The 26226-nt window shown below is 42.1% G+C and overlaps 1 protein-coding gene across 3 annotated transcripts; it reads left to right on the top strand.

Annotated features, from left to right (window-relative positions):
- The first annotated feature begins 519 nt into the window (after positions 1 to 519).
- On the top strand, positions 520 to 25973 carry NAB1 (NGFI-A binding protein 1). 3 transcript variants are annotated; one of them, XM_041403472.1, is made up of 9 exons: positions 521 to 687; positions 1504 to 1594; positions 5364 to 6194; positions 11559 to 11692; positions 12677 to 12728; positions 18247 to 18357; positions 20710 to 20851; positions 22047 to 22196; positions 23297 to 25973. In XM_041403472.1, the coding sequence occupies exons 3-9, from the start codon at positions 5379 to 5381 to the stop codon at positions 23386 to 23388; spliced, it is 1497 nt and encodes a 498-aa protein (XP_041259406.1). In that variant the 5' UTR covers positions 521 to 687; positions 1504 to 1594; positions 5364 to 5378; the 3' UTR covers positions 23389 to 25973. The 3 variants fall into 3 exon arrangements, with proteins under 3 accessions (XP_041259407.1, XP_041259406.1, XP_041259404.1); XM_041403473.1 differs by lacking the exon at positions 1504 to 1594 and having other exon boundaries at positions 520 to 687; positions 22047 to 22172; XM_041403470.1 differs by lacking the exon at positions 1504 to 1594.
- The last annotated feature ends 253 nt before the right edge of the window (positions 25974 to 26226 follow it).

The raw sequence follows: 26226 nt of genomic DNA, 5'->3' as shown, positions 1-26226 counted from the left end.
CAAAAAGGAAAGCAAACCCTTTGTGAAAGGTATTCCCAGCTCTAGGCAGAGCTGGACGTTGCCTACAAGACAAGCTTATTCTATTGAGGCTTTTTTTCCCCTCACTCGCTATTTTTTCCACACATGTAATGTTTTTGGTTTTTTTTTTTCCTATTGTTATCGGCACTAAATATGAGTTACTTAATTTATTACTTATTACTCAATAACATTACTTGCTTAAAAACTGACAGTTTAACCAATTCTCCATCACTAAAACAACTACACGCTCCCATTTCTTGTCGCTCCAATTGACACTTGGTACTCTCGCACCGCTTTCTGCCTGTCGCACCGCAGGCGGGCCCTTTCTGCCGCCTCGGCCGCCCCGGGGGCGGTGTGCCCGCCCCGGCAGGGTGCTCGGCGCGGTTCCCGGGCCGTTTTCCCAAGGCGGGGCGGTCGGGAGCCGCGCAATTCCCGCGGGGGGGTCGCGGTCCCGGCGCGCGCCTCTCCCCGGTACCGACGGGAGGGGCTGTGCGGGCGCGGCGGCGCCCCGAGGGGCAGCCCCGACGGAGAAGGCGCCCCGGGAGGGTTGCTGTCACCGGGCTCGGCGGCCGCGAAGTTTGTGCGGGGACCGCCGCTGCCCGTCCGTGCCCGCCGCGTGGGTTTCCTTCCCGGGAGCTGCATCCCTCGGTGCGGGACCCTGCTCTGGAGGTATTTGTGCGCTCGTCTCGTCCTTACGCGAAGGGTGTTCTTGCACGTTTCAAGTTTGTCATTAGTTGAGGCGAGGTGCGGGTTTGTACGTAAACGCGGAGCTCACTCATCGGCTGTATTTTGGCACATCTCACAGCTAGACAAGACTATTTAATTTGCGAAGTCTCTCTTCTGCAGCTACATGTAATTTTCTCCTCCTGCTAAAAGTCCTTTGGAAACGCTGCAGAAATGTAATGAATATGCAAAGCAGCCAGCTCTCAAACCCAAACCCAGTTTGTCTTCAGAGACTTTTCAAAACGCCCAAAGTGATCAAGATACATTATGAAATAATCACTTTTGCCTAAAATACAGGGATGTGATGTTTCACACTTTCTCCTTGTATTCCTAATTTAATTGGTGACAGCTCAATTAGAATTCACCTGAAATAAAATCTGTACGATCGGTTAGAGTTGCTCGGTTGCTTTTACTTGCCGTGCAGCCTTAAAAAGCAGGAAAGCTGCTTAGGATGTCCCATGCGTACATCCCACAGCTCCCGAGTTTTCCTTCTCCCGGGGCTTCACCCACATCCACCACCTGCCTGCTTCAGCCGCGCATCTTCCTGCCTCCTCCGGGAAGCGTGCGGCTCCGAGCTGGGAGCGGGCACAGCGGGGAAGGAGCCGGGCTTTGCCCGTGGTTCGAGATGCCGAGCGGGGCTGCCGCTGCCCCGCTGTCTGGATAGAGGGAGCGGGAATAGGTTGTGATCCCTGCGCTAGCTGTTTACAGATATTTAAGAGCGCTCTGTGGTGTCTCTGTGGTTTTTGTTTTCCTTTTTCCCAGGAGTTATGTTTGTGGTCAGAGTTAAGGTGACAGCCAGCGTTTGGAGAGGAGGGCATGGCGTGTGGGGTGATGGGCTGTGGATGTGAATGAGGTAATGTGGAAAATCAGAATGCATGGTTGTGGGTTGCAAAGGCTGAGTGAAAATCTAACTTGTGATTTCCTGGTTCTCCCGTGGCTATAACCGTATGCAGCCTTGTGTTTATTTTAAACAGCTTTGTCTGCTGTGGGGAGTTTTCTGGCTTCTTTGTTCTATATGTGAAAAACGTAAGAGATCGCTGCTCTTCCCTCTGTGTTCTGACACTTCTTTCTCACTGGTATGGACAGCAAGCAAAGAAGAGGGAGAAGTAGCAGCTGAAGTGCTGTGGCTGTGTTCATTTCATTTATTCCTGTAGACCTCCCCACACCAGCTTTGCATTCCTGCCTCTTGCTGGAGAAAGGGTTTGCAGTTGTGTTCGATGTACCTGCTCACTCCCGAGGCAGCAGGTCGTTCTGGCTGGCTTCTTAGGATTCGCCAGAGGACATGACCAGGCTGTTACTCCTGAACCAGGCTGGTTTGGGATCACAGATTAGACAGCCTAAGACTTATTGAGTAGGCTGTAGAAGAGGAGGATCACACATGGTGCCCCAGGGTCTTATCCAAGATGCTCTTCCTGGTGAGGAGCAGACACAAGTGTCCTGGCTGTGAGCTCTCCCTGTGTCTTCTCATTGTGTAACCTCTTCTCGTGCTCACCCTTTGCCCCAAAAACACAGTCCCCAGTGCACTAAGAAATGAGAACAGTGGTGGAAAGCAGTATTTCAGGTCTCTTAGATACAGCTTAAAGGTCACCTGAAAGATGTGGGGCGCTGAGACTTGAGTGGGTGTGCTAAGGCTTTGCGTAGCCGGCCGGGTGAGCGGAGCCAGCAGCAGCAACTCCAGGTGTCCTTTGTCTTCACAGACAGTCTCCTCGGGCGCAGCCACCGCTGTGCTGCTTTCTCAGCAGTCCTTGCTTGTTGCTTGTCCTCTTCCTAGGCCTCCTCTTACTCCTGCAGGTGGACTAGCATAGCTGCTTCCCGGGCTTTGTAGGCTGTGAGCGGGGCCGAAGCAGGGACCGGAGTGCTCATGTCTGGAGAAGCAGCGTAGCTGGGAGAGGCCGTCTCGGAAAGGGGAGGGAGCCTTCCCCTCGGTACAGTTTAGAAATAACTTGGGATGGCATTGAGGTGAGTGCTGGAGGAACTGTTTAATGCAAGGAGAAAAGAGGTTAGAAGGAGGAGTGTTCGAAAATGCCTTCTCTGCAGAAATCGGTAGCAGCCGTGCGTGGAAAAATTGCTCAGCCCTCTCAGGAGTTACTGTGCTGAATTTGAAAAACAGAATGGGTCTTTAAACTATGAAACAAAGGGATTTCAGTCTCGCCTTAAATGCAAATCCCAACGCAGTGGACTCGCTGCTGATGCCTCCATGGTACACATTAATCCAGTTTTATCTGTCATGAGGAGATTTGTTGATTAGAAGCCTCTAGGTAAAGGCTGCTCGTGGACTGGTGCTGCTCTTCCAGCCTGTGGGCTGGAAAAATGAGTTCAGTTCCATGGCTTGCCTGGAGCTCTTGGGCTGTGTGTAATTTTACTGCCACCGTCCTCCCAAGATTCAATTTAGCTCTCTGCACAAAGTCCATTTATGTAGATTTATGTAGATTTTGTGCTAAGATGAATAACATTCAGAGGAAATGGGCCTTCTTTTAAAAGTTATATAAGTTAATTTGTGGTATTGATGGTGAAAAGGCAGCATCATTTGAAATGGGAGGGTAGGAATAGTTTATGGAATGCCACTAAACCATAAGCTGTTAGTTTTGTTTATCTTGACAAATTTTATTAAGAATGGGAGGATTTTTCTAAGAAATTCCACAAATAATGGAAATAATGACACTTTTAAAAACAGTGAATTCGTTGCCCTGTAAAGGGTTACCTTTAAGTGATTTTCTTCATTTTCCTTGTTTCTTGTATCTTTGAGTGTTGACAGTACTTGGTTGATATCCTGCAGTTAACTATTCTTTCCGAAAACCAAACTGTTTTTCTAAAATACGTAGCTCTTAAATATGTACAGTTTCACCCTGAGTTCCAAAGTGTGTAGTTTATTAGCTCTTAAGCTCACCAGCAGCTCCTTGAGGTAGCTCTTTGAACCTAAACTGCTATTACTGCCCTTCTGCTTTACACATACTGGCACACATGTCAGGAATGATATGTTCACCTGGTGGTTTGGGGGTTTTGTATGTTTTGAGTCTTTTTTTTTTTTTTCCCCCCTGGGCTTCATCTCTCTTCCTGAAGAGATTGACTGTCGGTATCCTGTTGCTGCCACATACATTTCTGGGAAGTTTCTGTTGGCCTCCTGATTTTATTTTTCTCTAGTAGAGTTAAATCAGAATTTTGTAGCAAAAGCCTGGTCTTCCAGATGCCTCCTGCATAAAAGTTGGGTTCTGCTTGTTTTATCTGTATGTTTGACTTGCTGAAGAAAAGGCTTGTGTTGTGAAAGAACCACAAAAATACCCAAACCAATTTTTACAGTATTTTCCATGTTTTACAATATGCAAAAGCACATGCTGTAAAAGTAATTTCTCTGACTTTTACTTTTAGTAACCAATCTCCCGATGCCCCATAGCAAATGTATTTGCTTGCATTGCAGTTCTGGAGGAAGGGGAGTTACACAGTATTAAAATACTTCCTCAGTGTGTGCAAATCTTTCTGTAGGTGTTGTTTTTTAGGTTACTACTGGGTGTTTTTCCAAGTCCAGTGTGATAGTAGAGCCAGAGCAATATTAGGAGACCTGCTCAGTGTTTTAGTTCTGTTACTTTCTCAACCAACTATAAATTATGTGCTTTAGACCTTATTGATTAGTGGTTTAGTGTAATACAGTAATACTGGAAATTATCTGCTTGTTTCTGTGAAAGCCACCATAAAGTGAAGAGGTGTGTGTGTGAGATCCTAGAATTCTCTGAGGAGTTTATTAGTTGTGCTATAACTGGATAAGGGGTTTATGAAGTTGAAACTTGTTTTTTTGCTGCTGCTGTAAGGGCTGAGCACCACAGAGATCTGTCTGTTGGGAGCCTTTAAGCACAATTGCTGTATTGCTGAGTGGTATTTCATGTCTCAAGTGTCAATGACCGGCAGCCTTGTTAGCAAATGAAACGGGCAGGTGAATTCAAACTAAGGTTTTTAAACTGTATGTTGGAATCCATCAGTATTTTAGCTTTGTCTGCAGCTGTTGCTGCCATAATTAAGATCAGCAGAGGCATTAGATCCTTTTTATATGAAACAGGTAAAACTGTAGAAATACTTGGTTCTTCTAGTGACCCAACTTCATTCATCCTCTGGAGTTCTGTGAAGCACTTTTCTTCTTTCTTTTCCTTTTACAGTCCTCCACACTTTCTGTGGGGGAAAAATGATGTGACAATTGAGAAGAATTGAAACTGATGAGATTATTTTTCTTCAGGGAATCGAGTAATTCTTCAGAATGTGTTCTATGATCATTTTGATCTTAAGATATAAAAAAGAATCGAGTAGAATCTGGGAGCGCTATTGGCTGACATTCTTGGGAACAAACATGAAGTAAGAATGTTGAAAACAAGCTGGCTTTGTGTTTGAATCATCTTTTTTATAGGTGCATCACAACTATCTGCTGATTTGTTTTTTTTTCAAAAATGTTTCCATTAAGTTAACAAGTCAAAAAACAGAGCTTTTGCCCCTTATTAATTTCCGTGGGTGTTCTTGTAATGAGAGAAAGAAATGCTGTCCTCTGAGTTGACAGCCTTGTGCAAAGCTGGGCGGTGGGACAGTACATCTGGGTGTCGGTGCTTTGGAGCTCATCTTCTCTCTGTTCTTACTGTTTGCAGGTTCTGTCGTCCGTGATGGCGTCAGCTCTACCCAGAACCCTTGGAGAATTGCAGCTGTATCGAATACTACAAAAAGCAAATCTCTTATTCTACTTCGATGCCTTCATTCAGCAGGGTGGTGATGATGTCCAGCAGCTCTGTGAAGCAGGTGAAGAGGAGTTTTTGGAGATAATGGCTCTCGTGGGCATGGCTAGCAAGCCACTTCATGTCCGACGGCTGCAGAAGGCTTTGAGGGACTGGGTCACAAACCCTGGCCTTTTTAACCAGCCTCTCACCTCCTTACCAGTCAGCAGCATTCCAATATATAAGCTGCCAGAAGGGTCTCCTGCCTGGCTGGGGATATCCTGCAGCAGTTACGAGAGGAACAGCAGCACCAGAGAGCCTCACCTGAAGATTCCGAAATGTGCTGCCACGACGTGCGTGCAGAGCGTGGGCACGAGCAAATCTGATGTGGGGAGCTTATCACTGCAGAGCAGCAGCGAGCCCAGACTCTGGCAGGGACACCACACCACAGAGAGTGAGCACAGCCTTTCCCCAGCTGACCTTGGCTCTCCAGCCTCACCAAAGGAAAACAGCGAGACCCTGGATGCTGCTGCTGCTCTGTCAGTTGCTGAATGTGTAGAACGTATGGTTCCCTCCCTGCCCAAAAGTGACTCCAATGAAGTCAAGGAGTTACTGAAAACCAATAAGAAACTGGCAAAGATGATTGGTCACATCTTTGAGATGAGTGACGATGACCCTCACAAAGAGGAGGAGATCAGGAAGTACAGTGCAATATACGGCAGATTTGACTCGAAAAGAAAGGATGGCAAGCATCTCACCCTCCACGAGGTAAAACAGCTTGAGTGGCACTGGGCTTCCTCCCCTATTCTACACCTTTGATAAGATGTATTTACAGGGTACACTTCTTGTATGGGCACTTCTTGCTGAGTGATGGGAGTTGTGTGTCTGAGTGCTGGCCTGACATGGAAATCTCAGGTGCAGCACAGGTCTCCTTTTGTGGGGGAGTGTGTGTGTGCACGTGGTGATTTGGTGTCATCAGACTGATCGCTCGCTGGTCTGGCCTGCCAGACAGAAGGTTTGGAGTTTGGCACCAAAACAGCAACCAGTATCACCCTGAGGCATTCTAAGGATTTGGTACATTCTTAAAGATGGTCTGTCGTGGTATTTCCTTGCAGCTTTGAGAGTAGACTTGTTTGGAAGATCAGTAACTAAAATTCCTTGTGTCTGATGTGATTACTTCCCTCTGCTGTCTTCCCTCTCCTCAAGACTCTACTCTGTAGCTTGTGCACTTGAGATAAAAAGGATTCTGTCAGTTAGGTCCCTAAACCCAGTGGCATGGACTTTTTTTTTTTGTTTGAATTGGGATGAAGCTGAATTACACAACCTGTGGGGTTGTTTGGGCATGATCGCCTTAAGCCTGTCAAGTGAGGTGCAGACTGTGTGAGGAGGAAAGGAAAGGATGTCTCCAGTATTGATGGTGGTTGTAATCTGGATGTTTGTCTTTTCATCCCTGAGGAGCATCTCTTCCCTCTTGTCTTTGAAAGTTCCTGTGGGCCTCCCTTGCTCCTCTTGTGGCACTCCTGAGGCTCACACTGCATGTGTTGTAACGCAATAGGTGTGTCTGTGTGGGGAGTCGTTTCCTAGTGCCAAAGTACTGTACAGGAGGAGAACAAACATTAATTCAGAGCTCTGCCAAAACACTGTTGATACGAATGCTGCATCAGCATTTTCACAGTTAACAGTGATTGCAAAATTTCAGTTGGATTTAAAGTTTGGCATGTAAGGCTTAGCTCCCAAAAGGAAAGGCAGTGTTTATGTTACAGGAGTGCCAAAAAAACTGTACTGGCTTTAGCCTTTTTTCGCTTCAAGAAGAAGTTTTGTAGGTGTGTGATCTATAGCATAAGACTGAGTTCTCTTTATGTCTCTGAGTAGAAGGGCAGAAGGAAACAAGGCGTATTTCTTTACATTTTTGTTTACTTATTTACATTTATAAGGCAACTGCACATCACTGGCAGTGACTTGACAAGGGCTTTTACTGCAGACTGCGGAGACACTTATACAGTAGTCAGCCACATTCCTACCACACAGTTCTAGTTGTGCAGCTTACACTTACGTGCTCTGTGGCTTTATGTCAAACACTTATAATCTATGAATTCATCCACTGTACAGGACGAGATCTCATCTTACTCCCCTGACCTTGTGGAAGTCCCCCTTGTAAAAGAACAAGTTGTGTATGAGATGGAGGCAGGATTTGAAAGGATTAATTGTGTAGATGTCCTGTATACATGGCTGCAGATTCAGGATTCAGAGAAAGGGGATTCTCCTCACCTGAGGATGGAGGCAGTCGAGATGTACAAGTGTGTGGCTGTGTGCTTTCACAGCCTCTCTCTGGGGTAGCAACTGCAAAAAATGCTCTGAAATCTGGGCAGACTACTTGTAGGATAATTTTCTAGCATCCAGCAGTGTACTGGAAGGTGGGCTCCGGGGGCACCTTTTGTGTAGGTTCAGGAGTGGCTCTGCAAAACTGGGGGGATGAACCCGGGGGTAGTAATTGAAGGAGCGGGATGGCAGTGAGCTGGAAGAAAGGACAACTGCTCTGCCTTGTTCATTTTTTTTTAGCATTGCACTACAGATCTCTACTACATCATTGTAAAACCACGTTTAAAAATGGAATGAGAGCATGGTTTGGCTTTAGGAAATATTTCTATCGCTATTGTGATTAAGGGCACCAGATCAAAGGAGTCTGTGGTTGACTTATGCCTCACTTACGCATGTGGGGCCTCGCTGAACTTGATGGGAACTGCACACATGCAGGCAAGAAGAATTTGCTCATAATTAGTTTACTGTTGGCTTAAAGAGGCTGGATTTCACAAAGTTTTGCCTTGAACAGTTTTGTCTTCGTTTTGTGTTTAAGGCAGAAAATAAATAGCAGCAATGAGACCAATTTTGTTTTTTGTTTAAAATCTGCTAAACCAGAGTTTGCCTTTTGTAAACTCAGCCTCGGTGTGTTTTTGGTTCTGATGGCTTAAGGAATTTGCAGCTCAGAAGGAAGGACCTTAAACAACCAGGGAGGTAAGTTTCTGCAGGTCCAGAGACTGTTTTTCTGCACGTGTTAATACATTCCAGAGCTGTCATTCTGCCTCACAGTTCAAGGTTTCTCCTTGCAGCTGGCAGGGAACAGCTGAATAAACTTTACTGTGAATTTAGAAAGCTTAAGTAATGGTTAGATTTTTAATGTAAAGATTAGGGTATCTCTGGCTCCTCAAGCAGAGGGGAGTTGGATGCAAATTAAGATCAAACATGGTGGAATCATTAGTGGTGAATTAGTGAGAATATTTTGTTTCAGTGTGAGCACTGAAGTGTCTCAGAGGGCTGGAGCAGCCATTAGAGGCCTGTGGGGGCTGCAGACACTGGGCTGGTTTGGAAGTGTGTGCTCCTGGTAGGAGTATTTGCATAAAGCATTAATCTGACATAAAATCTTCCGAAGGCGTTCCAAAACTAATAAACATGCTGTCCTTAATCCATGCCATTGTTTCAGTATTACACAGCTTTTCAAACACAGAGAGCACTTAATGTTTAAAGTTGGACTAGAGGAGGGATGAGTGCAAGGCATGCCCCTGAACTCGGTGACCCCTGCAAGTTTGAGTCAAGTTTGTAATTTGCATTTTCATATTTCAGTTTTTGTCTCAGTACCTATAAAACAGGGAAAAAAACCGTGGAATTAGAAAAACAAGCAATTAATTTTGTCTAGCTTGGTTTCTTCCTTTTCTTTTGCTGACTCACCAAAACAGTAGGGTTTGGTATTTAATTATGTGGTTTCTAGTGGAGGAATCTGTGAACCCCATCAGATGGAAATATACCCATCCCTCTCCTGTATGGTTCTGTGCTGCTCCATATCCTTAAGGCTTCCAGCAAACAGATTCTTTATTTTTAGGCATGCATTGCTTTGTATCTGCAGTATTATGCCTCCTGAAAAGGCAGAAAGCCATGATGCACTTCAATTCAGTAAGTCTGAATGTGACCTGAAAGAGAAACCAGGAAAAACAAGCAAATAAACATTTGGCTTTTCTCACATATTAGGATAAACAGCATTTGCCTACAACTACCCAAAGCATTTTCAGTCATTTCAGCTCTTTGCAACCTTTCAACACTTGGAGGGATAAAAAATATCTCAAATTATTTTGTAAGCATTAGCTGTATTATTCATCCTTGGCAAAGTAATAGCTATCAGTGTTACAGAAATTAATGCCTGCTTTGGATGGTAATTATTTTAATCGGTGTTGTATTAATCTTATATTGTGTCTTTTTCCCCATTGTGTTTTTGTCTGGAAAGACAGACATTGTGGAACAGCTGCTCCTGTCTAAGGGATAATTGTTTTTTAGTATCTTGTATTGTAGGAACATAGTAACCTGTTCATGCCCTTGAACATCTGATCTCTGTGAGATTTGGGGTTTTTGTCTGTACAGAGACTAAAGGATCAGGCAACATACCTAGTTCACCTGTTAAAAAGTACAGTACTCTGCCTAACATTTAGATGCCATAGGAAGTGCCCTACTGAGATCAGAGGCTTTTAGGCTAAACACAGGAAAAATTGCTTCTGAAATATTAGGGGCAGCAGTTCTGTGTGAGGTTTTACTAGAAATACTGCACAGGCTGTTGAGAGAAGAGTCTCAGCTCTTCTTCATAGATGTTTTTGTTTTCTCAACCTTCCTGGAGCACAGGTGTTGCATTCAGCAGAATAAATTCTTGATGGTTTGGATGCCACCAAGCCCCGTGGTGAAGGACAGCATGGCTGTGTGTCGTTCATGTCCTGTCACAGCATCCATCCTTCAGGGATGGAGCGTGCCGCGATTCGGGGGAGCTGCTGGCCTCTGGTTTAATTCACAGGTGACCCTGCAGTGTGGCAGACAGCAGGGTGAGGGGGAGAGTTCTTGTCCTTCTGCCAAGGGATGCCCTGTAAGTGCAGACCTGCTGTCTGTGGGAGCAGCGGGTTTGGTGTCTGAGGTCACACGTGTGCTGTGCCGCCTGCGCCGCTGCTCCGGTGCTGCCAGGTGCAGGTCAGGGATAGCACGTCTCCATCCATCATGGGTGTGCTGACTGTGCTCTGGAAACTGAGCTGCTCTGCAGTATTCACCAGCCAGGGACAGATGCAGAATATACTGTTGACAATAGCTCCAAAGCAGCTTAATTTCTAAAAGTAAAATGATAGAAAGAGCTGTGGGCACTTGGTAGAAACACCTGTAGTGTTCTGTTGACCTCTTGCTGTTACGCCTCATTACGTGTTCCGACTGTTCTTCAGCTGAGGAAAAAGTGAGAAAGCCTCTTCAAGCCCTGCTTGCTGTGGAAGGAGCTTGGAATAGCCTGTCCAGCATCTCTATCTGTGTCTCATGGCATTACTAATCTTGTGTCCATACTGCTGACCATAGGCTTCTTGGACAGCAGTGCTTTTAAGCTGATATAATTCCTGACATTATCACAACTTCCTATAGGCTTCTGAAGAGCATTGCAAAACCATTTGGAGCCTCAATTTCAGGCTTTTCCTCCCCCCCCACTTCTTTATGAATCTTTTGCCAGCAGCAGAGGCACTAGAAATGTGTCCTGGCAGGCTCAGGAAAACATCCTTGAAACAAGTTACATTTGATTCATGTCTGAAGATAGTCTTCACAAACACGAGGGTGAGAAACATAGCTAAAAAAAGTTTAATCGTTTCTTAAACCATCACCTTCTACAGAATTTATTCTGTATTCACAAGGGAAAGCCATCTGTACCCACACTGTCAGGGTGGTTGATTTTTTTTCCCCCCCCCAAGTCCTGGGCATATTGCGTTTATAAAAATAGTATTCCCTGTAAGCCAGGCTTTGGGAGCCAAACACTGTGAATGTTCAGAGCTACTGTTTTATACTGAGATTTAATTAGTGCTGGGATGAAGCAAAAGCAGCGCACATTGAGACAGTCTTACAATAATGTTTTACTTTATGAACCAAGTGCATTCATGTCTTTCCTCTTCCCAGAGAGGTTACCTGGTTTAGTAAGGGGTATAAATAAACTGAAGAAACCCTCCAGGGTTTAGTGTACAATTATAGGTAATTTTACTTGTGACCAAAATTCTTTATTATTTCAGAAGAGGTAGTTGAACAAGCAGAGCAGGTGAAAGTATGAGAATGCTGAGTGCCTGTGTGTTCGACTTGCAGCTAACAGTTAACGAAGCAGCTGCCCAGCTGTGCGTGAAAGACAACGCCTTGCTGACCAGGAGGGACGAGCTCTTCGCACTGGCCCGGCAGATCTCTCGGGAGGTCACCTACAAGTACACCTACAGGACCACCAAGTAAGGCTTTCCTTAGCTCAGGGGGTCTTCACTTTCAGGGAACTAAGCAGGCTGGTAGCCTTTCTTCTGAAGCACTAGAGACACTTTCTTCTTGCTCTTCAGTTAGCAGTGTGCTCTTCTGAGGAAAGGAGGGAAAGGCTGAGTCCTGAAGCTAATAAACTGATGAGATTCAGCTGTCTTGAGTTACCTTTTTATTTGCTCTCTAGTTTTCCAAGTATTTTGAGGATAGTGCGTATTAAGAGGCATCTGAGCGGCTGGTATTTCAAGCATATGAGGTGTTAGTGTGTTTTGAGGTTAATGTAAATTGGCAGAGTAGCCAGAGATGCTCAGTGCATCAATTTCCTTTTTTCCATATACAGATTTGGCTTCTTAGCCAAAAAGATAAGGTCACAGGGAGTGGCTTACAAGCTTGCTTTAAAGGAACTGAAGCTGAGTCCTAATTTCAGTTGTTACTGTTCTGTTAAATGAACTGCTGTTATGAAATGGCGACAAAAGCTTAACAGCTTTTAATTTTTTTTAATTAAAACTTTAGCATTAGTAAGTATGATTTAATATCTTGATACTTTCCTTAGATTTTTAAATGCTGATTCCCTTGCCTGTAATGTAATATCCTTTCAAAATACGTTTTGCTACCCTTCTAGAAAGTTTTCCTTTGCTCCCCTTTCTTTTGTAGAGATTCATATAAATATACATCCATCCAGGATAAGCAATGCCAAGAGCATTTCTGTTATTCTCTGTGCTTTCTTTCCTCTTTGGAAGGAAGAATCTATGAATTTCTTGATGCTTCTGAAAACAACACAAAATACTTGTGTTCCTCCATACTTGAATGACTTTCACTACCATGTCAAAGTGGACTGGAGGCGTTTTTGTGCATCTCGGTGTTCTTCCCTGAGCTGTTTTTTTTTACGATGACTCCTTTTCATTATTATTGGTGATTGGGGTTAATGTGCTGTTTACTGATCTTGTATTTGTCTTCTCTTGTAGATCTAAATGTGGAGAAAGGGATGAGCTGTCACCAAAGAGAATCAAGATAGAGGTACAGTAATGTGACTTCTGTATTTTGACCTGTGTGTGCTGAAATTCAGTTTTGTTTTGAAGGGATCTGTCTTAAGGAGATTTGTCAGAAAAACATTTGATAGACAGTTGATGGGTATGAGAGAGAGAGAGGGTGGGAAAACATCACCAGTGTCTCTGTAAATGTAAGTGCTTGATGGAGAAACCTGTAGGAGCAGGGGTAAAGAGTAGGATTTGTTTAATGGTAAAGATACTCTCAGTGTTTTGCACTCAGAGTGAGTAGGAGGGGAGGAATGGGACTGACTGACTTCCTGTGGTGGAATAAGCTCAAGCACTGTAGGAGATGTCTTCCCATAAGGCCTGCTGCTTTTCAGTCAGCATGAGGTGGGGTTTGCCTAATTGCACTGGAGTCAGCTGTTGATCATGTCCAAAATGCAGAGTTCTGGATAAGGACTGATGGCAGAATATTAGCCATCTCTGACTGTGCCATACTTTAGGACATGGATCATATTAAAAAGTCAAAAACTAACTAAAAGCTGTATATTTCATCACAAAAGGCTGTGCTTGTAGATATTAAATTACAGCTTTTTGTAATGAGTTTTGTGTCAAATGCATGTATACATGGCTAATGTATACACCTGCACAAGATGTTGCTTAGGGAGATGCTGGAAATTTCTTGTTAACAGTGCAGGAGCAGCATGTATGTAGTTTGCCTTTTTCTTCAGTTACTACTGCTGGAAGGTAAATTTGAGGCCTTTTTAAAGTCACTTTTAACCAAAAAAAAAAAAAAAAGAAAAAGTAAAATGTACATATATATATACCTATATACCTTATAAGAATAGCAGATCTTGCTTTATAATTTGTGTTTTAAACAAATTACTGTTTCACTGTTACGTGGGTATCTAATTTATCCTTAGCATTGTGGGTGTTTTTTATTGTACTATCTACTCAAAAAGGTGTAGGTTAAATGTGTGTTAGAATGTGAGCTAGATTTGTATGTGACACAGATAGGTGATGTATTCTCTAACTGTAGAGGAAAATTGCAACACATTCTGAAGTGTGTTTCCTATATGCAACACATTCTGTGATAAATGATGCACTGTATGTGGTAAGGCTTTAATTTTTTTTTCAGTACTGCAGTGCTTTCACTTGTACAAAGGCTTTCCATGTGAGGCAAGCCCTGGTGAGAGCAGTTAGTTTTTAAAAGGCAGTTTTGAACAGATGTAGAGGAGTTCATCTTACTTACGAAGTTCCATCAGTCCATATACAGTTGTGGTTTTGAGTTTTTATAGTGTAAAATATACACACGCAATGAGGATTCACTGGTAGCTTGGATAAGTCAGTAATGTCCTTTACATGTGTCAGGATTTGCTTTTGACCTATGCTTGTTCTTAGATCCACAAAAAAAGAGCAGGGAAAAGCTGCATTAAATGATTTTATCCAGCTTCACCTTTATCAAAAGTCTTGACCAACATGTTGCAGGATGGTTGCTTGAGTCTCCTCTCTTTTGTTCAGTCCAGCCCTAATTTGTGAGAGCTGGTGGGGAGCTGCCACTCCTCTGCTTGAAGTAGTATTTCAATGACTTGGATTTCAGCATTGGAAAGTTTTTCCTTCATTCAGTAATAATTGATGATGAGCAAGTGTCTAAAATGACACACTGCAAGGGAGGTGCTGTTTTTTACAGGATCTTCATTGAAAAAAAGTGTGAAATTAAAACCCTGAAAAATACAAGCTGAAACTCAAGGTTTTCTGGAGAGCAGGATATCTGGACAGCCTTAGGGAATGTGTATTCTCCTGTTTTCTGCAAGGTGAAACGTTAAGAGTCTGGAAGGCCTGCTTCTTGTATACCCTTTATAGTTCAATAATTCTGAGAAATTATATTTACTTGGTTCTTGTTTTATCTAAAATGACCAGTTATATTTTAAAATGCTTGTGAAAATTTCAGTCTTAATTGTACAAATGACTATTTCAGAAATAGGTCATTTTTCCAAAATAAGAAATTGAAAGTAAAATGTAATTAAATTTTCAATCTGCTGGCATAGCATTATTAATTTTGAAATTGCCTGTATTGTTACCAGTAGAAATGTCTTTTTTCCTCACAACTTTGGGAGTCTTCTAGGGAGGAGTAAAGCATTATTTCAGTGCATTTTAAATTTTAGGTACACTGTAAATTTTGGGCTTTACTTCAATGAAATGTAAAAGAGATGCAGTATGACTTAGTAGATGACTGCTGTTTTGGGTTTCTGGTGCTTGCATTTTTAAAATAAAAAAGGCCTTTTTTTAGTAATATGTTCAGGGATTTTTTTGGTTTTGTTTTGGTTCAGGTTTTTTTGGAAAGGTGAAAGTAAAAAGGAAAATGGTAGCAAATGCAGATTTTTCTTTCTGTTCTGGGTAAGAATTCCTTATGCTGTTTTTGGAGTTGTAATGCTTCATTGTGGATCTGTTCGCTCACTATCAGGAAAATACAGAAAGGACCTGAACATGGGGTATATTTTTTGTTGGTATAACTAGCTCTTTTCTGGTTTTCTTTTATTTTTTTTTTTTTTTTTTTTTTTTTTTTTTTTTTTGAGAAGAGTCATTTTGCCTTTCTGTTTTAAGGCTGAACTCTGTATTTTGATTCACCATTCCTTTAACTTTTAGTCATTAATGTCTCTGTGAAGCGTGGCCTAAAATTACTAGGGCTTCAGTTTGGAAAGACTTCACAGCCTGTTTGCATAGTGTAAAAGATTACTTTAAAAAAAGATGAGTTAATTTCCTGAAATATAATAACACTTATAAAAGCCTCCAGAGAGGCTCTGAAGGTCATCCTTGAGCAGAGCCAGCAGAGCTGTGTGTGCAAGCTGCAGCGCTGTCAATCTGCAGCCGCATTGTAAATTTATCCTTTTCATGAATATGAAACTCGCACAAGCATTACAAAGAAACAATGTGCCATGAATTACATCAAATTACCTGTAAAAGCCTTTCTCTTCCCCTGTGAGCTCTCCCCCTCTTATTCGTTGAGTGGGTGGGTGAGCTGTGGGAGTGAAGTGTAAAGAAGAGAAGGGGAAAAAATTCCAGGCAAATGACAGACTAAAGGTGTGGAGGGAGCAAAAAAAGGAGTGGAGTGAATTGGTATTTGGGAGCAGACTATAAAAAAGGAGTTGTAGTTCCTAAATCCACTCTGGACAAAGAGCAGGACGGGTGAATAGGGGTGGAAATGGCACATTCTCCTGCAGAGCAAGGATCAATCCTGCTTAGGTGTTGTGTGGCAGGGGCACCCCTTATTTTGTCACCTTCCATGACTCAGTGCCAGCACCACTCAAAGCAGTGAGCTGTTGTGGCACCAGCTTAGAAAGCAAAACAAGTCACAGGTACATCAGGCAGAAGTGGAGGAAGAGGTTCCTCATCGCTATGGGGGTTGGCAAAGTTCCCCTTCAGAGTCTGCGTGAGCAGCCAAGAGAGGAAAAAAGGAGAGTTTTTAAAAATATTCTTGCTGTCTGTCGTCTGAAGAAATTATTTAGTGTGTCTGTGTCTCCATTCATCTGAACAAGAGAGGTGGGAAGAGCTTTCAAAAACTCATTTCCCGAAGCTCAGTGGGAGTCAGGGGGCACAGGCAGGGAGACCTGAGCAGAGGCTGCAAGGAAGCATCTTCCCTTGGTGCCAGTGTGGGTGGAGGAAGAGGAGAGAAAAGCCCCACCTCCACTATTTCTGAGAAGGCTGAAAAGAAAACCAAAGTGTGGGATTTGTTTTTTTTTCACAAAAACAGCAAAAGCAGTAGAAGGTACTGTTTTCATAGGAAAAATGTCATTAGAGGGAGCGAAAAAACACATGTGGGACTGGGAACATCTGCTGCACAAAACCGCTTGGAAAACAACTAAGCAGCAGCATGGCAAAACAAAAATGCTGCAGTGCATGCAGGAGGACCTCCAGGTAGCCACAGGGCAGAGCAGGTTGGTGCTTGGTCCAGCGTGCTCCTCATCCCACAGGGCACTGGGGACAGCCAGCAGTGGGAGTGGCTCTGGGAAGGTGATCCAGAACGTGTCATCCTCCAGGAGTTACCTGCCTGGCTGAGGGGGGACTGACACAGCAGCAGGCAGCCAGAGCCACCTTTGGGAAACAGCCTTCAGTTTGGTATAGGCAGGTGATCACAAATGTGTTGTGAAGAACTGTGTTACCTGTTTTGTTGCAAAAATAGGATCCTGAGTGATAGGGTTTTGTGTGTTCAGCTTCTCATCTTCCTACGCACAATCATTCTCCTCTCCCAAACAGATTCAGGTCTTAACTATAGAAGTGGTCAGTGCTCATGGAGATGTGCTGCAAAGCCTTTGTTTCCAGCTTAGCTAGAGGCTTTGTGGCAGTTAACCTGGCTATGAAGTTTTTGCATAGCTGTTCTGTTTATTTGTTCTCTGAGGGAGTATGTTGGGTGTTTAAAAGCAATATGCAGTGTTCTGACAAATTTTAAGGTGTTTTCCTGAGCAAAAAGAATAGGTTTAATGGCATTACATTGCATTGAGTTCCTCGCCATCTGCCTTGGGTCAGACCCCTGCTCTGCAGGTCAGTGGAGGGAACCTTGTAATCCTTTCCCTGTGTTTTTTCTGAAAGATCACTTCTACTTTTCTTGGGCTGTAACCATTTTGTCCATCTATTGCTGAAAATGCAATTATTGACATCTATGTGTCTTTGGAATCTACAAGGCAAATATCCCTAATTTGGTGTATTTTTGAGACTGAGGTCTGCAGAACCTCAGTGACAGATGTCATGGCTCTCAGGTTTGGGTCTGTCTTAAGATCTCTGGCTTCCTCTCACATTTTAACAGAGTTACCTATACTCTGCTTTCGTAAACAATTCTGGATGTTCCTCTAGTGCACATGAGCTTTCCTTTTATAATGCCAAGATAGATAAACCCCTCATCTTGAACCTTTGCTTCAATGATTATTTTAATGGAGTCTGGCAGGCTTTCACAGGAACTTTATTTGCTTTATTGATACATATGCAAGCTGCAGAAGAGATTTGCATGTCATAAGAATTTCAGACTGGAAGAATTATTGAATCATGCTTTCTCATAGTCTGTAAATTTTCCACTATACTTCTGAAATGGTGAGATTTCATTTTGTGATACAAGTGTAGGTTCTGTGTGAAATATGTTGAATTTCAGGAGGCTTTTCTCAGTTTCACAAGGTTAGTATATATCCTTGCCTACATATAAACTTGATTTCTGAAAAGTGACAGAAACCATAGGCCTAAATCTGCCTGTCAAGGCTGAATGTAAACTAGTTTAGTGTGCGTAACAAGGGTAGTCTGGATTCACCTGAAACTTGAGAGAGATGAGATTTTCTGTGCCATATTAGGTATATAGCAGTAGCTGTGGGGGGCTGTGTGTATTTTATGCACAAGCTTAAATGAAGTGGATAGCACAAACATGTAAATTGCAGTCCAGAATTTTTACAGAAGTTCAGGAATGTGATTTTTAGTTGTTTGTTTTTCTTCTAAGTGTACAGAGAAGGTAAAGAAAAAAATAGTAATGTGTCCCTCTTGGTTTGGTTTCTTTTTATGCTCAATAGGATGGTTATCCTGATTTCCAGGACACAGTCCAGACGCTCTATCAGCAAGACAAAATGCCACTTGCTTTGGCTAAAGGAAAGAGTGAAGACCCAACAGCTCTTAATTCCCAGGTAAACCAACCACACTACATTGTGAATGATACAGGCTGTCTTTGTACATTGGTTTTGATGTTGTTGTTTTGATGACTAAATTAATTCCCATCAGTTTTAAAAGGCTACCTAGCTTAGCTGTGATTGCATCACTCTTCATTTGGGTTTACCTCCTGAAACTGTTCTGTCACAGTACTACAGCTTTGCCCTTGTTAGTTCCAAGGAGGTAAGATGCATCATAGTAGGCTTGAAAATCTGTGGTTGCCTGTTGGGAGCAAGTAGGGTAGTATTGGTACAGTGTGTGCTGTGTTACTTGCGTTACCCGCTATAAATGGAAAGCTCAAGTTTCTGAGTCGAGAGGAATAGAGTAGGCGATCTTGGAGTCCTCTCTGCTGACATGTCTTACAAGAAGAAAGACCAATGTGTTTAGGAAATAAGCAAACCTCTGGATCTGAGAGGATAAATTGCCTTCCTGAACAGCGTCTAGCCTGGTGGAAGTGCAGTGTTCTTGAGCAGACAGGAAGCTTTGTATAAATGAAGGCAGGTTGCCAATTTTTTCTTTGTCTTTTCTGTAGTGTATCCCAGCCTCGAGGCAAAATACCCATCTCCTACTGCCAGTTCTTGCCAAGGAGGGATTTCATGCTAAGTTGCAACAAATTTGTTTTGTGTAGCTGATTTGGGCAAATGTAATCACCAAATTTGCACGTAAGATTACATTTAGGAGTTACCTTCCTGTTTTCTGGGAGTGGATGTGTTACCCTGTCATTTACCTTCTTCTATTGCAAAGTAGTGCTCGGTCATACAAATCTGGGATACATCAAATGCAGTTACACCACATGTTCTGATGTCACAGAATCATTACATGAGCTTGGTTTGTATATGCTTTAAAGTTTTTTTGGTCACTGCCACATAACAATGGACTATACATTTAATTCAAGCTTAAACGTATCTGAAACTCTGCAGGTTTTTCTGTGGTGATCAGAAGCATCATTGAAGTTTAAAATTCTGGTTTTATCCCAAGTAAACAACAAAGATGGCATGAATGAAAAATGTGTTATTCTTTTTTAAAATTACTGTGTAGTTCAAAAGTTGGTAACAGAACTACTGTGTAGTTGTAGTTCAAAAGTTGTATTGACAGAATAGCAAAGTTAAAGCACACTTAAAAATAAACTATTTGAAAATAGGTTCTCTTTTTACCTTCCTCCCAAGACAGGGCTGAATCTGTCAGTGTTCTTCTGCAGACCCTGATGAGCTCTGAGCCAAATCATGTAAATACTGGCCGTGCCATTTACTTGCTGTCAGGGTCACCATGGTGCTGGAGAAGCCCAGGTTTTGCTGGTCTGTTAGGCTGTCATTGTAGATGTTCAGTTATTGAACTGTGCTGAGCAAGCAGCCTTTTGTGGGAAGTCAGGGCTTTCAGCATCTCCCATGAAAAGTGAAATGCTCTGCAATGAATAGACCTCTGTAGCAGTTGAAACAATTACGGCTTTACCTGAAAAATAAATCAATTTTTCCTATCAATTGTACGTGTTAAGTTTGTGTACTTTCTGTTCTTATGTTCATTGTGGCTCTTCTAAATCAACTTTCTTGACTTGTGATTTTGTTCTTATTTTTGCAAGATGCTTATTTACATTCTCTCAAGAACAAGATTATAGTGAAAGTTAGAATTCTCTTGGCATTCAAGTCAATGACAAACATTCAGACGCCATTTCCTCCCACGTTGCGCTGGATTGTTTAGCTCCACTCTCTAGAGGTGTATAGGTCTTGTTCTTCTTCTAGACAGACATTTCACACCTTTATCCCCCACAAACATACTGTCATCCTACACTTTCAGAATGGCAGATTTTTAAGCTTGTGTAGTGCTGTTTCCTAAAATAAAGATTCCAAGATGTCTGGTGAAATCTTGGCATAAGTTTTTAGCAGATGTTGCCATTGCTCTTGGAATACTTTCTGGAATACTTTGTGAAGGCATGTATTTGAACAGAGCTAACTGGATAATTAAGACAGTCTTTTTTGCTTTTCTTGAGATTCTCTTCACGTAACCTGCAGTCCTAAAGTGCAGGAAGTGATTTTTATGTGTTTTTGAAGAACGGAATTTAATGTTGCATTTCTGGGTAGATGAACTACAACAGCTTGGATTTTAAGTATTCTTGAGTGACTCAGATGTACATTATGAAAATCTCTACGGGTGCAAAAATATTTTGTTTGCTTCATAGTTTTGAAGAAACCGTAAAACACACATCTGTACATATGAGTCAACAAAAACCACTATCTAGGCTGTTAGTCTTTTCATCTGATCCTGTTTTTCCCCCTGTGTTTTGACTTGCTCTATGTATGTATATAGAGAGAAATCTTTTTTTGTTTCAATTGCAGTCGGAAAAGGTGATGGCAAAACAGATGGAGTTTCTCTGCAACCAGGCAGCGTTAGAGAGACGTCTTTCCACAGGGTGTTACAGGCAGAACTCGGAAGAGCACAGCCCCAATGGCATGTCGTTAGATAATGCTGACGGACAAGGTATGGTAGCTCCCATAGCTCCCAGGCACACGGTGCTGCCAGCAGAGACATTTGATGTTATGCAACCTCTGTCAGTGGTGGTGTTTATCTCATACAGAACATTGAGCACTGAATGGACAAGACAAGATCTCTCTCTGCCCTGAAGTGCTTACGGTGTAAATCATGCAATCAGATGCACACTCAGGTTCTGTTCTGTTCCTGTTGTGCATCTGGGCAAACCGTTTCCCCAGGAAGAGCGTGGAGAAGGCAGGAGGTTGGGTGCACTGCTGTTATTGAGAGCAGGACTTTGCTCTAGCTTTATCCTCAGTTTTGAAAACAGAGCAGAGTGTTGCATTTAATTTGTGTTCTTACTTTGAGAAATTGAAAATAAAGGAGATAATACAGTTGGTACCCCTTTTTGTTTACCTGTTTGTGCAGTCTAGGAACAAAACCTGAGGAGCTGGCTATGTAAATTACTTGGCACTAAGCATGTTCTAATGATGTTCTTAGTGGTTTGTTATTCTTCAAAAAGCTTACAGTTCTGTGGTTCTCTTTGATTTACCACCTGGCTATTCCTTGTCTTGAATTAATTTTAGGAGTGTTTGTTTTGCTTGAGTATTTCTGTTTAGATCACTTTTTTTGTGAAATGAGACAAAATGTTACAAAGAAGAAATACAACCAGAGGTTCTTGTGTCTGTTTTTTAAATGCTAGTTTTTTAAAGGGGATTGAAAGGAAGCAGTAGAGGGACAACTAAGGGAATCAATACAAGATTTTCATTGTGTGAATTGGTGAAGCAATGAGGTACAGAAGTAATCATGAAGAATAGGTGTGTGGATCCAGCTTTCCTTGGCCCAGCAAGCTTCTTTATGCCATTTGGCCATTGTGCGGGGGAACTGGAAATTTCTAGGATCTCAGAGGGATTGTGCAGCAGGAGAGGAAAATTCTTCTATCTCAAGAGGATTTTTGAGCAGAACAAAGGGTTTTTTAAAAACTTTTTTTTTTTTTGGTCTGGCTGAGTGTCCTTTCCTAGCAGTGCCTGTGAAGTATTCTGCAAAGCAATATATTTACATAAGCCCTGTTTTGCTAGAAAACTTCTCTGAGCAGCTGAAATCTAGGATGCATTTTTGCTGATAGAATTAACATGTGTTTAAGTCTCTGTTTTTTCACACTGATTTTCTCTTAATGCCTCAATGTCTCACTGTGAACAACTTTCAGGTGAAAGACCACTGAACCTCCGGATGTCCAACCTGCCAAGCAGACAGATGCAGCACATTTCACTTGATGGAGAGCAGCACGTTGGGAAATCTCTGTGCAGTGACTTGATCCGGCTTTACCCCAGTGGTGAGGCAAAGTCCCAGTCCTCGGGTTAGTGCTGCCCCTGAGAAATTACCCACCATTTCTCCTTTTCTGTGATGTCTCTGAGTGAAGCAGCCAGGAAGGCAGGCTGGCATGCATTGTGTGTAACCATGCCATCAAAGCTTTGGAGAAAACTCCAAGAGGAGTGTTACTTGCTAACCTAGAGTCAGATTGAATATTATTTGGGAACAGTTTAGGGGATGCAGTAGCTGGAATCAGATAACCAAGTCCTGGCATGTGTCTGTCCTTGGTATTGACCCAAATTACTGCTATTAAATGCTTAAACTGCATCACAGTGACAGCAACATGAATATGACATGGCTTCATTCTGTGTAATAGAATCAGGCTTTTTATAAAGATGTCTTTATTCTGATTTATAAGGAGCTAGCACTGTTTCTCTGCTGTGAACTGCATGTCACACAGTAAGTCTTTTCCACATGGGTTTCTCATTCAGTGACCTCTGCTCACTGCCAGTCTTGTAATTTACCTCTGGCACTGGGAGAAACCCACTCTAAGTTTGATAGAAGAGAGCAAAAAACCTTTGTGAAATCTCTGTGAGTGTTTTCAGTGTAATAGTGCACTGAAATAAAGCCAGGAGTTCTTGAGACTCTTGCAACTTTAGAAGCAATAATAAAATCCCACCTGAGTTTGAAAGATGCAGTGGGAAAGAGGTTATTTGAAAGACAAGATGCAAAAGTAGTTGCTTTGAAAACAAGGCAGAATCTTGTCTTTTTCACTTTGGGATACTGCAATCTTGGCTCACCTCTCTTGCAGATTGTCCCAATCCCAGTGCTAATTCACTTAGTGAAATCTCTAGTAGGGGATTTTTCCCTGTTCCCTCTCAAAATGCAAGTGCAGAGTGTATCTCCATTAGCCCCTGCTGTCAGAGGGGTTGAAGTGAATCTGTGGTGCTTCCTCTGTCATCACTGCAGTGTAACTGAGGTGGTTCTAACCCAGCTGGGTTGAAGACCAGGAGGAGGAGGCAGAATTTATTGCTTCATCTGTTGGTATTCATGTGGTTCTTGGACCTTTTTTTTTGTTTAAGAACAAAATATATTTGTTTCCAAACAGTGTTTTAACATCTTTTTTTCTTTCTTTTCTCAATGCAGAAGGCCTTGGTATATTAAAGGATTTTCCTCATTCAGCTTTTAACAACATCGAAAGGAAGGTCATAAAAACAGAACCTGAAGACACAAGATAGTCATTCTGCTCTGGAAAACAGTGTCATAGTAAAGAATAAAACTTCACAAGAGAAAAAAAAAAACCAGCCTTAATAACCAGTGTTGCCTCATTCAATAAGAGATTTCAATAGCCAAAGCCTAAGAACTGGTACAGTAATCTGTGGAAACAGGAAAGCAAGAGACACTGCAACTAAAACAGTAATACAGGTGGATAAACATTCCTGTAAAAGTGGTTTTATAACGTGGGAGGATTCACAAATTAATATTGTGGGTCTTCATTATTTAAGAATGTATTATGTATTTGTATAACTTATCAAAGTAAATCTAGATGTCGGGACGTGTATTGAGTCCAGTAGATGTGGCTACAGTTCATTTTACTTGAAATTTCAATGTCTACTTTCAGTGTACCTAGCGTAGATATGGTTGTTAAACATTTGAATTAAAATTCATTGGACAATTAGGAATGCAAACCTCGTGACACAATTAACAGCAAGTTTGCAACAATATTTGTAGAAAAAGGAAAATGCATACAATATTTTCATGGTTTAAAATGTTATGTGGATATAGCATTTGATAGACCTAGACCCTGATTCTGTATCATAGCAGATGTACTTGACACTTAACTATCGCTACATCACTTCCAATGGTTCCAGCAGCCTTTGTGTAACACACTCACAGCATAATACCTACACACAGCTCAGGAGTGTGGGAAATGCCAGTTAGAGGATGGAGGAGTCCATATGATTGGCTCCCATTTCCTTGGGAAAAACTGGGGATTGAGGTACCATACAATTACGAAATTTCATTTGGTAGGAAAGTCGAGAGACCAAGTAGTATGGACAGGGCTGCAAAAATTGTCATTGAGACCATTATAACTTCCTGGACTTCTCTGTGGATCTTAAAAAAAAAAAAAATAAAGGCATCCCAAGTGTGGCAAAGATGAGATACTGTGCAGGATTTATGCATCGGTGTAAAAGGTTGCACTTGATATCCAGAAACCATAAGATTTTTTGGAGGAGAGAAAGGAGTTGTCTTCAGCACATATCTCCTTACTAAGTGCTGTCCAGCCCACATGATTCTATGAATATACTGTATACTGCATACAGTATGCCAATACGTTTCTTAATGTATGTGATTAATTAACATCTGTATTCTTTATTTATTTGACAGTTTTTATTTTTTGTACATGTTCACTTTTGAAGATGTCATTTTATCTAAGGAGGAGTAGTTGGCATATAACTTTGGAATTTACCATGGTGTGTTTGTGTGCATCCATCTTTCCTCTGTGCTGCTCTGCAGTCAGGACAGTTATATGCCTCCATTTCCGAACACAGTTTGTGCTTACCATGTGTTCTGGAGGGGAAAGGGAGAGCTGAAGAAAGTGAGTTACCATGTCAGAGGGTAAACTTCCCCATTCAGGTGTGCACTTGGTGTCTGCAGTTTGCTCTGTGTCCTAGGTGTGTATTAAAAAACCAGTCAGTCTCTGTTGTACTGAAGCGCTCAGCAAAATGTGAGCTGAAATGTCTACACTGCAGTCTCTTATCACTGTAAACATATCTAATTATTTTATCACTTGATTTGTGGAACAAAGCTTTATAGTAGAAACACCAGTAAAACAACTTTTTTATACTATTAAAATGTTTGGTTTTTTTTAAAAAAAATGTTTCTTGAACTGTATGGTACTGTTTCACTTACTGAAGTATCTTACCTTAAGCAATGGAGTTTGCAGCTTTGCTGTTTAGGCATAAGAGATTGAATGTGTAGTTATATTTCCTCTTTTCTGTTGTGTGAGTTAGTAGCACGGATGTTCCTTCAGTTTGTAACATTAACCAGTGCCCTGGTTAGTACCTACTCTGAGTAGTTTTCCTGAGACGTGTATGGAACTTGTTAAAGGACAGTTTAAGGTTTGAACTGTACAGCTTGAGCAATAGAAGGTACCAAGCAGCAAACCTTTAGAGATGCAGGAAACATTTGGTTTTCTCCAACATCTGACACCATCAAAAGTTGTGTGTGGGTCACAGAAGAAGCTCTTAAGCTTGCTGGTCTCTTCAGTTAAAGTGAGAGGAAGGAAAAAGAACTTGCTAAGCAGCACGCTGTTTCAGTTGAGTCCAGAATTTATTTTGTAAACACTAATGTATTAAATTTGCTATAAATTAAAGTCTATAACAGTTATATTTTTGAGTTGTAAATACAGTACTTTGTGTCACAACCAGTTGGTTATCTCCAGAATGATATTTCAGTTTATAGTCCAACAGGCCATTTCAGTCTCAATAAGCTGGAAGCAATTTTTTTTTACTGGTTTGCAGCTGTATGATTTTTATTTTTTTTTTATTCCTGGGGTGGGGGAGGTGGGCGGTACATTCCAAGATTGCACATACGCTTGGTAATAGCAAATACTCAAGCATTGGTCTTTCCATGACAAAGGTCTTGGTGGACTGCATCCTGGCCAGCCTCTGGAGTCGCAGGTAAAGGCTTGCCCTCGTCTGCTCGGGAAGGGTTGCTAGATCCAGGGTACTCTGGATCAAAGGCCAGCCCTGCAAATGATGCCTGTTTTATTCACATGTTTATATTGTTGCTTACAAAATAAAATTCACCGTGAGAACTCTTTAGTTTCCCCAGGGTTTGTCCTTTTTGGTTTTTTTTAAATTGTGTTTTCTAAAAGATGTTAATTTGGGGCGGGGGGTGGGTAGGGGAGGAGGGAGTACCTCAAACTGCAGCTCTCAGTGGAGGAAGCCTTTTCCTGCTCTTGTGGTTGAATCCTCATTTGAGGGTGGCCTCATTATGTGCACAGCCTGCAGGCTCAGTGGGCCCAGGCAGGAGGGAAGAACTAAAACCTGGGCAGGGTCTGCAGCACTGAG

This window comes from Onychostruthus taczanowskii, unplaced genomic scaffold, assembly GCF_017590055.1.
Source record: "Onychostruthus taczanowskii isolate IOZ18803 unplaced genomic scaffold, ASM1759005v1 scaffold20, whole genome shotgun sequence".
Lineage (NCBI taxonomy): Eukaryota > Metazoa > Chordata > Aves > Passeriformes > Passeridae > Onychostruthus > Onychostruthus taczanowskii.
This window is presented reverse-complemented; position numbering and strand designations above follow the sequence as displayed.